We start from the raw sequence: 12,495 nt of genomic DNA on the forward strand, positions 1-12,495 counted from the left end.
AACACCTCCTCACCTTCACAAGTGGATCATGTGCTGCTCCACATCAGCTCTATAAAAAGATTAACACCATACGTGAAGGTACTGAACACCGAATTAATACTACCCCTGATACATCGGTCCATCGCTGGCCCCACTGCCTCACCCCTCAACAAACTAAAGGCGGCCAATGCCAAAATAGAGGAACTGTTACGTGAGGGCACCACCAGGCCATCAGACAGTGTGTGGGCCTCACCAATTACTATGAGAATGAAAAAAGATGAAACGTAGCACCTGTGCATGGATTATAGACATTTGAACATGCGCACCATCGTTGATAGTTACCTCGTGCCCAATATTCAGGACTTCTCCCAGGAACTGGCTGGTGCTAGCATCTTTAGCGTGATTGACTGCAAAAGAGCTTATTCGTAGATCCTAATGGCCATGGAGGACATCCCATAGATGGCCATAAATACACCATTTGGCCTATTTGAATTCCTCTTTATGCCCTTCGGACTAAAGAACATAGCCCAGACTTGGCAACGGCTGATTGACAGCTTGTTTTTTCCATGCCCTTTTGCTATTGTTACTTGGACGGTGTAATTATCTTCTCACAAACAACTCAAGATCATGAGCAACACCTCCAAGTTGTATTCAACAAGCTAGCAGAGCATGGTGTTGTGGACAAATGCCAAAACTGGCAAAAATGTGTTACATTCGTAGGCCACCTTGTCATTGCTTCAGGCATCCACCCCACCCCAGAAAAGATAGACCAAATCCGCAACCTGCCACCCCCGAAAGAGCATCAAGAGTTGTGCCACTTTTTAGGGGTAATTAACTTCTATGAGCAACACCTCCCCCATGCCACAGAAACACTTCTGGTGTTCACAGAGTCACTCCGCGACAAGAACACATCAGGCAAACGTAAGCTCACTTGGACTCCTGATATGCCAGCAGCTTTCAAGAACATCAAAACCGAGCTCACTCACACTGCCACCCTGACACTCCCATCGTGAGACGTCCATCTGGTTATAACGGCTGATGCCAGCGACTGGGCAAAGGGGTGGTGCTACAACAGGACATCTCCGGAGCCCAACCCCTACTGTTTTTCTTGCAGAAACTTATCGACTCCCAAAAAATGTGGTCAACCTTCGACCATGACTTTTTGGTGATATGCGAGGCGGTTCCGTACTTCCGAGATGACAGCGAGGGCCACTAACTTACTATTTACACAGACCACTGACCTCTCACTGATGCTATTAAAAACCTGCCACCCAATACCTCCCTTCAATGATTCCGCCACCTGAACTTGATTTCACAATATACTACAGATGTCTGGTATGTATGGGGAGCAGGAAACTTGGTGGAAACTTGACTACCTCTCACAACTTGCCGCCACATCAGCACACCTTGACTTCGACCAACTAGTGGAGGCACAAGCAACTGACATCAACCTTCAAAACCTGCATCTGGACACACAACGGGCCTCCAGCTCAAGTTTTGTGCGGTGGGGATCCCATTGTAGGCAACAACCAGTCATCCCATAGAGCTTCTGGAAGACAGTTTTTGACCTCCTGCACAACTTGTCTCACTACGGAGTACCCCCAACACTGACTCATAACAGAACATTTCTTTTGGGCGCACATTAAATGGGACTGAACTCCTTGGACAAGAGCCTGCATCCAATACCAATGGGCAAAGAAGACTGTCACACTCATTGGTCCTTTGGGAAATTCCCCATCACGAAGGGCCATTTCCAATATGTCCATATTGACTTGCTGGGGCCATTCCCAGATTCAAATAGATACAAATACATCTTGTCAGCCATAGGCAGGACAAATCAATAGGCGAAGGCCACACCTCTGACTGATATCTCGGCTGATACCATCACCTGAGCTTTCATCACACTATAGATTGCACACTTTGGCTATCCAGAGACCCTGACAACTGACCAGGGCTGGCAGTTTGAGTCGGCCCTGTTCTCCAAGCTCTGCTTCCTCTGTGGGTGCCACCTGTTCCACACAATGGCCTACCATCCTCAATCCAACGGACTTGTGGAACACTGGGACTGCACCCTCAAGACAGCACTCGTATGCTATGACTAAGTGTGGATGGAGGCCCTCACCTGGGTGCTGCTGGGCATATGAGCTGCCTACAAAGAAGATCTGGATGCCTCACTGGCAGAGGTTCTCTATGGGCAACCAGTCACCCTCATAGCAGAGTTCGTATCACAAACCACTGAACCTGTGGATGTCAACCTGCTGGACCAAGTAACACATGTCAGGGACCACATCTGCCATGTCTGCATCCCACCATGCCAAACCGACCATCTTTGTGCACAAGGACCTCCAATCGTGCACATGCTCAGGACTCCTGCCATCAAACCCACCCTCCACCCTGTATAAAGTGGCCCATACAAGGTGTTGAAATGAGAGCCAAACACTTTTGATATCTTGAAAGCTTGAAAAATCACGACAGTGTCACTGAACCACCTAAAACTGGCACGGACTTGTGGACACACCCAGTGTTTACCCTCCACCGGCTCCAGGTCATGGCCCCTCAAGCCAGTTTACAGTTGGCCTAGACCTGCGAGACTACCTCCCAGAAGACATTTTCATAACACTGCAGGACTCGCTACTCATGGTTATGGTCAAATATGGCAATACACAGTCGAGCTACAGCTCATTCTTGAGGTCATTAGAGCATTCTTCACCACTTCTGCCTGCAATCGAGACAGCATACCGGAAATCCACTCTTTCATTGGACAGCTACCTGGTTGTGTTGGCCCCAGAGCACTTTGTAACAATGACTGACACCCCAGACACCACCACTGGTGGACCGAGAGCCTCACCAAAACTGTACAACACACCACCAGCCACCAACACCTCAACGGACACTGCCATTGCCCCACTGGCACTGGCTGCCATTTACGGTCACCCGGGCACCTGGCGGACTATGAGATGTCAGCCCTTGCCACTGCCAGCAGGACAATGCGTCACAACATACACCAATCACCTTACTCCACAACTGTGTGTGTGTGTGTGGGGGGGGGGGGGGGAGGGGGGCTCTGTGGGGGCGTAGAACCACTGGCCTTAGCCCCCCCCCCCCCCATAATATCAGTGCCCTGCCACAGCAAGAACAACTGTATCTTCACCAGATCAGACCACTGTAGTACGTGCTCTATGATACGCATTGTATATACGCTGTGAGGACAAAAGTATTCATAGTAAGTGACAGGAGTGTGAGTGATTATTTATCGTCATAATTATCAAACCCGCTCCCCACTACCTACAAGATTATTAACAATCCTTTTTGTTTCTAACAGTACCAGAGGCTGCCTTTTGGCATGACCAATGCTCCATTCGTTTTTCAGTGATGGTCCAAACAGTTATCCTGCAATATTCCCCACTGTTAAAATTCTGTTGATGACTTGAAAAAGCAATATCATTTCCACCAAGCTGTTAGTTTAAATGAGTACTTTATTAAACACAACTGACCAGTGTTGGGCATGTGAGCTTTTCAATTGTACTTAGGGATGTGGACATATCATTCTCTTAAGTACATGATGTCCATCCACAAGGAGTCAATATGAGGACGATATTAATGTCAGTGGAAATGACCTAGATCATCTACGCAACCTCAATTGGGTATTAATGTTGCTACAACTAAGGGGCCTGTGTTGGAACCTGTAGAAGTGTTCCATTTTTCCACCTAAATTGAAATGTTTGGGGCATGTTATGGACAAGGATGGTGTGTGATCTAGTGTGTATCACCTCCAAGATGACACTTTGTTGCACCTTACAACTTTAAAGAACTACAGTTACTATTTGGCAAGCTAAAGTATTACAGATGGTTCATGTTGAAATGCTGATGCACAATGGAACAAACTTTGTAAAGTAAGTGTTCATTTCAAATGGACCTATGAAAGTGTGCTTGCCATTTCCTCCCACAAGAATTGCTTAATTTAAGCAATCTGGATGCTTCATCATTCTTATAACTAACACTTTCAAGTGTGGAGCAGTAATATCCCACTGTTTTCCATGCCTCACACACTTATACCACTGTCCACCTCTGAAGCAGTGAATGTAACAACCAAGGACCACCTCCTATACTGTGTTTATATCTATACATGTAACAACTGGCCATAGGGCTTTTAATCAAAATATCTAAATATCCCACCACCAAAACCTGTTTTCTCTCTATTGTCAGCTTTGGGTATGCCAAGGAATGCTCCTTCTCTCTGCAGCTGCTGAAGGTTACTAAATCATCATTCCAGGTGCCCTTTGGTCAGACATCTTAACAGTCTTCCATCAGGGACATTGTGATCGCTCTAAAGCCCAACAACTCACACACCACTATGTGTGCTTGCATGGTATACATGGTACAGCCAGCAGCCCATTACTGTTTTAATCATGGCCACTATGCTAGAGACCTGTGTGTTAGATGCAACATCCCATTTTCCTCAAATGGTCTAAATGTCTTCCACCTCAGCTGAAGCCCCTAATAGAGCACCAGCACATACTTTCTCTTCAGTAGGTCTCCCCAGGGTTTTAGAAACCTCTATTCTCACAATGGTATCTGTCATTACCATCCACCCCATTTCATCGCTCTTCTAAATGCAGCATTACGCTAAAGACAATCAAAATGCGCATTACCCTTGATCCATCAGCCAAGTTTCTCATCCTCAAACATGCACAATGTTCAAATGTTACATCTAACGATGGGCAATGAAATACACCTAGACTTCATGATACCCTATATTTAGCCATGAACCAATGAGTTCTTAAGGTTGGTTGGTTGGTTGGTTTGGGGAAGGAGACCAGACAGCGTGGTCATAGGTCTCATCGAATTAGGGAAGGATTGGGAAGGAAGTCGGCCGTGCCCTTTCAGAGGAACCATCCCCGCATTTGCCTGGAGTGACTTAGGGAAATCACGGAAAACCTAAATCAGGATGGCCGGACGCGGGATTGAACCGTCGTCCTCCCGAATGCGAGTCCAGTGTTTAACCACTGCGCCACCCTGCTCGGTAATGAGTTCTTAAGATGCTTGCCATTTAAAGTGAACCTGGGGCCATGTAAATTTCATTAAAATGCTGTGCGCACTGCAAGCAGTACCTCTCAATATCTGTACTGAATATTAGTGCAATTTTATCCGAAAAAATCTCTTTGTAGATCACCAGATCATCTGAAATAAGTCTGTGTCATACCTGGTAAATCACTGCTGTATGTGAGGAACAGTAATAGTCCTTCAGTAATTCCCTGGAGCATATCATACATTACTTCTATGTCTGTAGAAGGGTCTCCATCCGTTTGGTGTTTTGTGTCAGTGAAGAATTTTTAAATCCAATCAAAAACTTTCTTAAATATCCCATAATATCACATTTTCTTTAGTTGGTATTAGTGTGGTAATCAAAAGCTTTTTGAAAGTCACAGGAACACGGAACCAGCCTGATTACCTCTATCCACAGAAATTCTAATATTGTATGTGATGAGTGCAACTTTGACTTCACACAATTGTTGTTTTCAGAATTACTGCTTATTCCCACAGAGGTAGGCATTTTTTCCAGGTTTGTCATTATTTTTGAACTCAGAATATATTTTAGGACCTTTTGGTAAGTGGATTTGATCCATTATCTTTTCCAGTTGCTCGAATCGTGCAGCCTCAAGAACTGTTCTCCGCTCAAGGAATAGGCACCATGTCAAAGCTATTGAGCCATAATGATGTACCTCATTAAAAATGTTAGACCAGGGTTTGATCATCATAAGCAGCAGCAGCAGCATAGTAGGCTTCTAAGGGACTCGAAGCTCCCGTGACGATCTCACATGATTCCTCCAGATGCTCCGGTCTTGTGCTGTCTCTTGCCAGTTATTTACTCCCAATCTTTCGCATATGCACTTAATTTCATTGTGCCAAGTACTCCTTGGTCTCCCCCTTGGTCTTTTGCCATATAGCTTCTCCCTGAATGTTCGTAACACAATTTGGTCTTCTTTCATTCTCATAAGATGTCCAGTCCATTGCAGTCTTCTAGCATTTATTATGTTTACTATCATTGGTTGTTGTGATAGCTCATGGATTTCTATGTTGTGTCTTCTCTTCCAGCATTGTGGTTCATTGCCATAATATGGACCAAAGACTTTTCTATAAAATTTGTTCTCAAACACTTGTAAATGGTGGTGTTCTGTTTTTGTTAGGCTCCATGTTTCTGTCCCATAGATTAGAACTGGTCTGATGATTGTATTATATAACTTTATTTCAGTTTTCCTAGTCAACAGTTTGGACCCTAAGAGATTTTGTACTGCATAATTGGCTCGGTTAGCATTTTGCAGTCTCACTAGACCAGGGTTTGATGTTGGGAAAATAGTTCTTTTAGCTTGTCATGAACTTGTGAACCACATATAAATGAAGTTTTATTGTCATCATCATTGATTATCAGAAAAATAACTAAGAAGACATTTGTGTGGATACATCACTTAGTTTCACAGCCCCAGAAAGGAAATGTGAGTTGAGCAACAGAAACTGGCAGTCTGCAAACTTCTTAACTATTTTCCTTCTTTTGTACATGTATCAACATAACATTTTAAATCATAGTGCAATCTGAATTAAGCTTTTGAGCAGTTCATTTTATATTACTGTCCATAGGTCAGTTTGCTTTGGATATGTGATGCTGTTGTCATAATACACAGTAATCATAACTGTACACTTCAGTGTTTATGGCTTTATTTATTTAGAGCTCTATTTAGTCTTTCTCAATAAATTTCAATGTCACTGAACAACTTATACAAAACTGTTAACTAACCTTTTGTGGACTGTTTTTCTCATTGCAGTAAACGGAGTACTGCGTAATAATACCATTTGGATGTTCGGGGGGCATCCACGAGACCAAAATGGAATCAGAAGTCAGTGAAAGTGCTTTGACAAAAGCTGGTGGACCAGGAACTGAAACCAAAAACGAAGTTTGTGTGCTACATTAAAAGTATATTACATTAGTTAAGTTTATTACTACATGCTAACATTTGGAATGAAATAAAGAAGAGATTTCTTATTGTCTATATGGGCTGGAGATTGTTAACAAACAGGCTGTGGGGTCACTTAAAACATTAGCTAATGTTGAACAGCTGGCATCAGTACATGTGGAGACCTACAGGGAAAATATCAGGAAGTGATGTAAACTAACGGCAAAATTTGAAGGTACAAAGAGAATAAAACAGAAATTATAACCTCTTGATATTTGCCAGAGAATAATAGTTCCTTCTGTAAGGGAACAAAACTACAGCAGAACTTGGGACAGAAGACAGAGCTCAGACCCAATAATCAGCCCACAGCCACTGCCGGACAATACTGGTCATTGAACTGCATGATCAGCAGAAGCAAATGCCTCTACATTGTCAAACCTCTGCAAGCCCTTGCCCGAACCAGCTCTCAGGAAGTTACAACAGCCCATCTTACTGCTGGTTACAGGCACCCTAGTCATCACCCCTGTTCCAGATCATTTGGCATGTCATACAAACATAGACACTACCAAGAAGTCAGCATGGAGCAGCAGCATTTAAAACGGCCTGAACCAGTTGTCACTGTTCAACCAGCCGGGTAATGAAATGGCTCCAATTTTACACCAACCACAGTCTTAGTTTTCACCGTAACTATGCCACCACTTCCACTGTCATCACCGGGTTGCAAGTGAGGGACCACTGCCCAGCTGCTCAGGCCCTGGCAGCCAATATTCTGTTGCCATCTCAACAAGTCTGCAAGCTACTGCTTTCCAGCCATTGGTTCAGAGGTACACTCTGGGCAGCACCATCATGTTCTGCAATGCCTGTCAATGCTGCAAGCCACCTCATCTGCAGTGGACCATATGAGGTACTGGGTGCCTTTGCCAATGCAATCCTGGCACACCAGCTACGCCAGGTAAGTGCACCATGTGTGAGTAGCACACTGTGCTACCTCACCTGCCACTGCAAGAGGAATATTACAAGATAATGAGAAACCTCAACAGGCACGAGAGCATATCTGAACGACTGTCCACGCTGAGTAAATTAATAAAGAATTGTTCATGCTCCCTGCTTGTTTGTCTGCAGCTGTTCCACAATGTCACACCTGTCTCCCAAGCTATGTATGAACATCGTAATACCCTAGGAAGACTAGCACATCCTGCGAGAAAGAATTGTTTATGTTTCACTCCAGTTTCTCTGCTGCTTCTTCTGACCAGCTACTTTTAATGCCCACAAGGGAACATCTTACTTGTGTTGTGTTACAGTTTTGGTGACAGGAGCAGGTAGTTTGGAGACTGAGGAATCACTGACAACAAAGAAAATATGCATTGTTCTGATGGCAAAGGATTGCAAATGATGATTCAACTGGGGCAGCAACATGAGTGAGTATCACCACAGGCTTTTAATTTTCACTTGTGGGATCCATGCTTCCTGGTATATTTGACGCCTTGTATTCTTGTTCAGTAAGGCAGATTCAGTAATTGGCAATGGCCCAAAGACTGAGCCCCTAACATTGGTAACATGAACACAATGTAAATGACAAGGGCATGATGATGTAATTTGTTGGGTTTTTTATTCAAAAGGTCATTATACAAGTCAGTACGAGGAGGACACCTAGCTTGGTAAATCTTGGGTCAAGAGGACTTTTGATCAGGCCAAAGCAGCCATAAGTATTTCTTGTAAATGAGAATTTCATAAAGTATGAGGATTACTGTAAATAGTAAAGCTTAGGCAACAGGTTAGAGGAGCTTTTAGGTTAGGCTTAGATTACATGGAATATGGAAATATTTGGAATTTAGGTTTGAAGGAAATTGTACAATAATGTATCAAGGGAACAGCAGTTGAAGCATCACAAAATCATTAAAAAAATTTATCGCAGCTGGGGATCTTGTCACAATGAAGATTAATGGCAGTTTGAATAATTTGTGAAGTGTGTATTAGGAAGTTAGTGAATGTGATTTATTCCCAAGTGTAGGTAGATATAAGCTAGAAATAAATAGTGATAGTTCAGCATTGACCTAATCAGATAATTCAGATTTTCTGTCTTGAGATTATGTGACACTGTCCCAAATCAGCAATATGCTAGGCATCATATGGAGGAGAGATAATTGTTAGACTTCACAATATCAGTCAAACCATTCCAGTTCTGCCAGGACACAATGCACATAAATAGTAGTAAATCCACCAATGATGTCTGTCAAAATTAGCCACTACAGGAGAACGTGATGGGAAGTTTGTCAGAGGTTTTCAGAGCTGTATTACGGGCAGGAGGGTAACCAAGGAAATAGTATATCGGGATAAGATGTATAAATGTATTACGAGTACAGGAAGATGGCTGGAAAACATCCGTGACCCGAGTAGTAAGACAGTGATATCAAGAAACTCAAGCACTGCAATACACTGATCATGTCTCCCAGAATGAGAGGAATCAGTGAGTTTAAATTATTGAGGTTCATTATGAAGTAATGAGAGGAATACGAGGGTGAGGTATTATGTGTGTGTTGTGAGGATGAAGTCTGTGAATTGTGTTCGTCACATAGTTCTGCCTGCTGAATACCTCTGAGTACATGACAATAGTAACACTTCCACTGACTACTTTCTACTGTAAATAGGTTCTATTACTGATTCAGTCATAATGATGAGGCAACAAGATAATATCATATAGATAAACATAAATGAGTTATGCAGGTCAAGGAACACCTAGTACTTTGGTGTCAGTGCAGGAAAGCATGAGATATGTTGTTTGTGTAAACATGTGATGTAACTTAATGCGATGTTAAGAGAATTTTTCTGGGTTTTTCACGTTAGTTACTAGATGTATGTAGAATATGTAATAGGAGAATGTGGTAAATGTGAATTTTAGCATGTAAATATTAAGTCAGAAGACAAACTGATAGGATGGCTCCCCGAAGCTCATTCCTCCCTCAAGGTGTGAAATATGTAACTGCTAGCAGGACTAAAAGTTAGTTGAAGTGAAGAGTGTGCAATGAACTAGAAGTTAGTTGAAGTGAAGAGTGTGCAGTGAGAACACAGAGACTCAGTGGTGAGCCATGTGCTAGTGTGATTGAAAACAGAAGTGTAAGTAATGTAAAGGACCAAGTGTCACTATGAGTGGAATTGGAAATGTGAAGTACAAATACTTGTATATAAATCAGCGCACAAGTTACAGTAAAATTTTCAATGAGAGTTGCAACAGAAAAAACTATAGTAGAGCTCAGAGCAGAATGTGGAGTCCAGAGCTGTAATCAGGCCACAGCCACAGGGTCTGGCACTGGTCACTGAACTGTGTGATCAGTGGAAGCAACTGCCTCCAGGTCATTAAATCTTTGCACGCCAACTCTCAGGCCATCCATTGGGAAGTTACTACAGTCCAACCTACTGCCAGTTGCGACAACCACCCCAGTCACTTCCCCTAATCCTGATTGTGGCCAAACCAGCCTGCCATTGTTCAACCAGCTGGGCAACAAAACACTGCCATCTGTATCAGCTGCAGCCTTTGAGTATTTGTGGTACCACTGTCATCACTGGTCCACAAATAAGAGACCACTGCCTGACTGCCCAGGCCCTGGCAGCTAAAACTCTGCTACCATATCAAAGAGTCTTTCCCCACCACCACTTTCCAGCCACTGGTACAGAGGTACACTCTAAGCAGCACTGCTACACGCTGCAATGCCTGTCGAAACTACCAGCTGTCTCACACTGCAGAGAGCCATATGTGGTGCTTGGCCACCTCTGTCAACTCAGTTGTGGCATACTAACTAGGCTAGGTCAGTGCACCGCCCACCTGGCACTGTGTGTTAATTGCACACTGCGCTACCTCACCTGATGCTGCCAGAGGAAATATGACAAGTGAATGTCAAACCACACCAGAGATGAAAACACATCTGAATGACTGTCCAAGCTGTATAAATTAATAAAGAAATGTTTATTTTCACTGGTTCTTTCATTGCTTGTTTGTCTGCAGCTTTTCCACAATGTCACACGCATCACCCAAGCCATCTATGAGCCCCACATCCTGACAAGAAAGAACAGTTAGCAGTTCACCACTGTTTTTCTGCAGATACTTCTGATCTGCTACACTGCAATATTTTGTAATGATGATAGTATCAAAATGACATATTAACCCCCTCATCCCACCACAACCAGTGGTTGAAGCTCACTGTAGTTACACAAAGGACAGCACAGTGGTCAACCACAGATAGTACATAACTTCAAATAAAGTAATATCTATAGTGAAAAAACCAGCAAATAAAGCCTTCATACAGGGTGTTTCAAAAATGACCGGTATATTTGAAACGGCAATAAAAACTAAACGAGCAACGATAGAAATACACCGTTTGTTGCAATATGCTTGGGACAACAGTACATTTTCAGGCAGACAAACTTTCGAAATTACAGTAGTTACAATTTTCAACAACAGATGGCGCTGCGGTCTGGGAAACTCTATAGTACGATATTTTCCACATATCCACCATGCGTAGCAATAATATGGCGTAGTCTCTGAATGAAATTACCCGAAACCTTTGACAACGTGTCTGGCGGAATGGCTTCACATGCAGATGAGATGTACTGCTTCAGCTGTTCAATTGTTTCTGGATTCTGGCGGTACACCTGGTCTTTCAAGTGTCCCCACAGAAAGAAGTCACAGGGGTTCATGTCTGGCGAATAGGGAGGCCAATCCACGCCACCTCCTGTATGTTTCGGATAGCCCAAAGCAATCACACGATCATCGAAATATTCATTCAGGAAATTAAAGACGTCGGCCGTGCGATGTGGCCGGGCACCATCTTGCATAAACCACGAGGTGTTCGCAGTGTCGTCTAAGGCAGTTTGTACCGCCACAAATTCACGAAGAATGTCCAGATAGCGTGATGCAGTAATCGTTGCGGATCTGAAAAATAGGCCAATGATTCCTTTGGAAGAAATGGCGGCACAGACCAGTACTTTTTGAGGATGCAGGGACGATGGGACTGCAACATGGGGCTTTTCGGTTCCCCATATGCGCCAGTTCTGTTTATTGACGAAGACATCCAGGTAAAAATAAGCTTCGTCAGTAAACCAAATGCTGCCCACATGCATATCGCCGTCATCAATCCTGTGCACTATATCGTTAGCGAATGTCTCTCGTGCAGCAATGGTAGCGGCGCTGAGGGGTTGCCGCGTTTGAATTTTGTATGGATAGAGGTGTAAACTCTGGCGCATGAGACGATACGTGGACGTTGGCATCATTTGGACCGCAGCTGCAACACGGCGAATGGAAACCCGAGGCCACTGTTGGATCACCTGCTGCACTAGCTGCGCGTTGCCCTCTGTGGTTGCCGTACACGGTCGCCCTACCTTTCCAGCACATTCATCCGTCACATTCCCAGTCCGTTGAAATTTTTCAAACAGATCCTTTATTGTATCGCTTTTCGGTCCTTTGGTTACATTAAACCTCCGTTGAAAACTTCGTCTTGTTGCAACAACACTGTGTTCTAGGCGGTGGAATTCCAACACCAGAAAAATCCTCTGTTCTAAGGAATAAACCATG

General features: G+C 43.7%; 1 protein-coding gene across 1 annotated transcript in view; it reads right to left on the reverse strand.

Annotated features, from left to right (window-relative positions):
* Positions 1-12,495, reverse strand: part of LOC126257762 (Down syndrome cell adhesion molecule-like protein Dscam2) — a 381,956-nt gene that overhangs the window by 87,907 nt on the left and 281,554 nt on the right. Inside the window, exon 20 of the mRNA XM_049955588.1 lies at positions 6,773-6,912. Coding sequence (XP_049811545.1) covers positions 6,773-6,912 — 140 coding nt within the window. The remainder of the gene's footprint in view (positions 1-6,772; positions 6,913-12,495) is intronic.

The sequence above is a fragment of the Schistocerca nitens genome, chromosome 1 (genome assembly GCF_023898315.1).
Source record: "Schistocerca nitens isolate TAMUIC-IGC-003100 chromosome 1, iqSchNite1.1, whole genome shotgun sequence".
In the NCBI taxonomy this organism is placed as follows: domain Eukaryota; kingdom Metazoa; phylum Arthropoda; class Insecta; order Orthoptera; family Acrididae; genus Schistocerca; species Schistocerca nitens.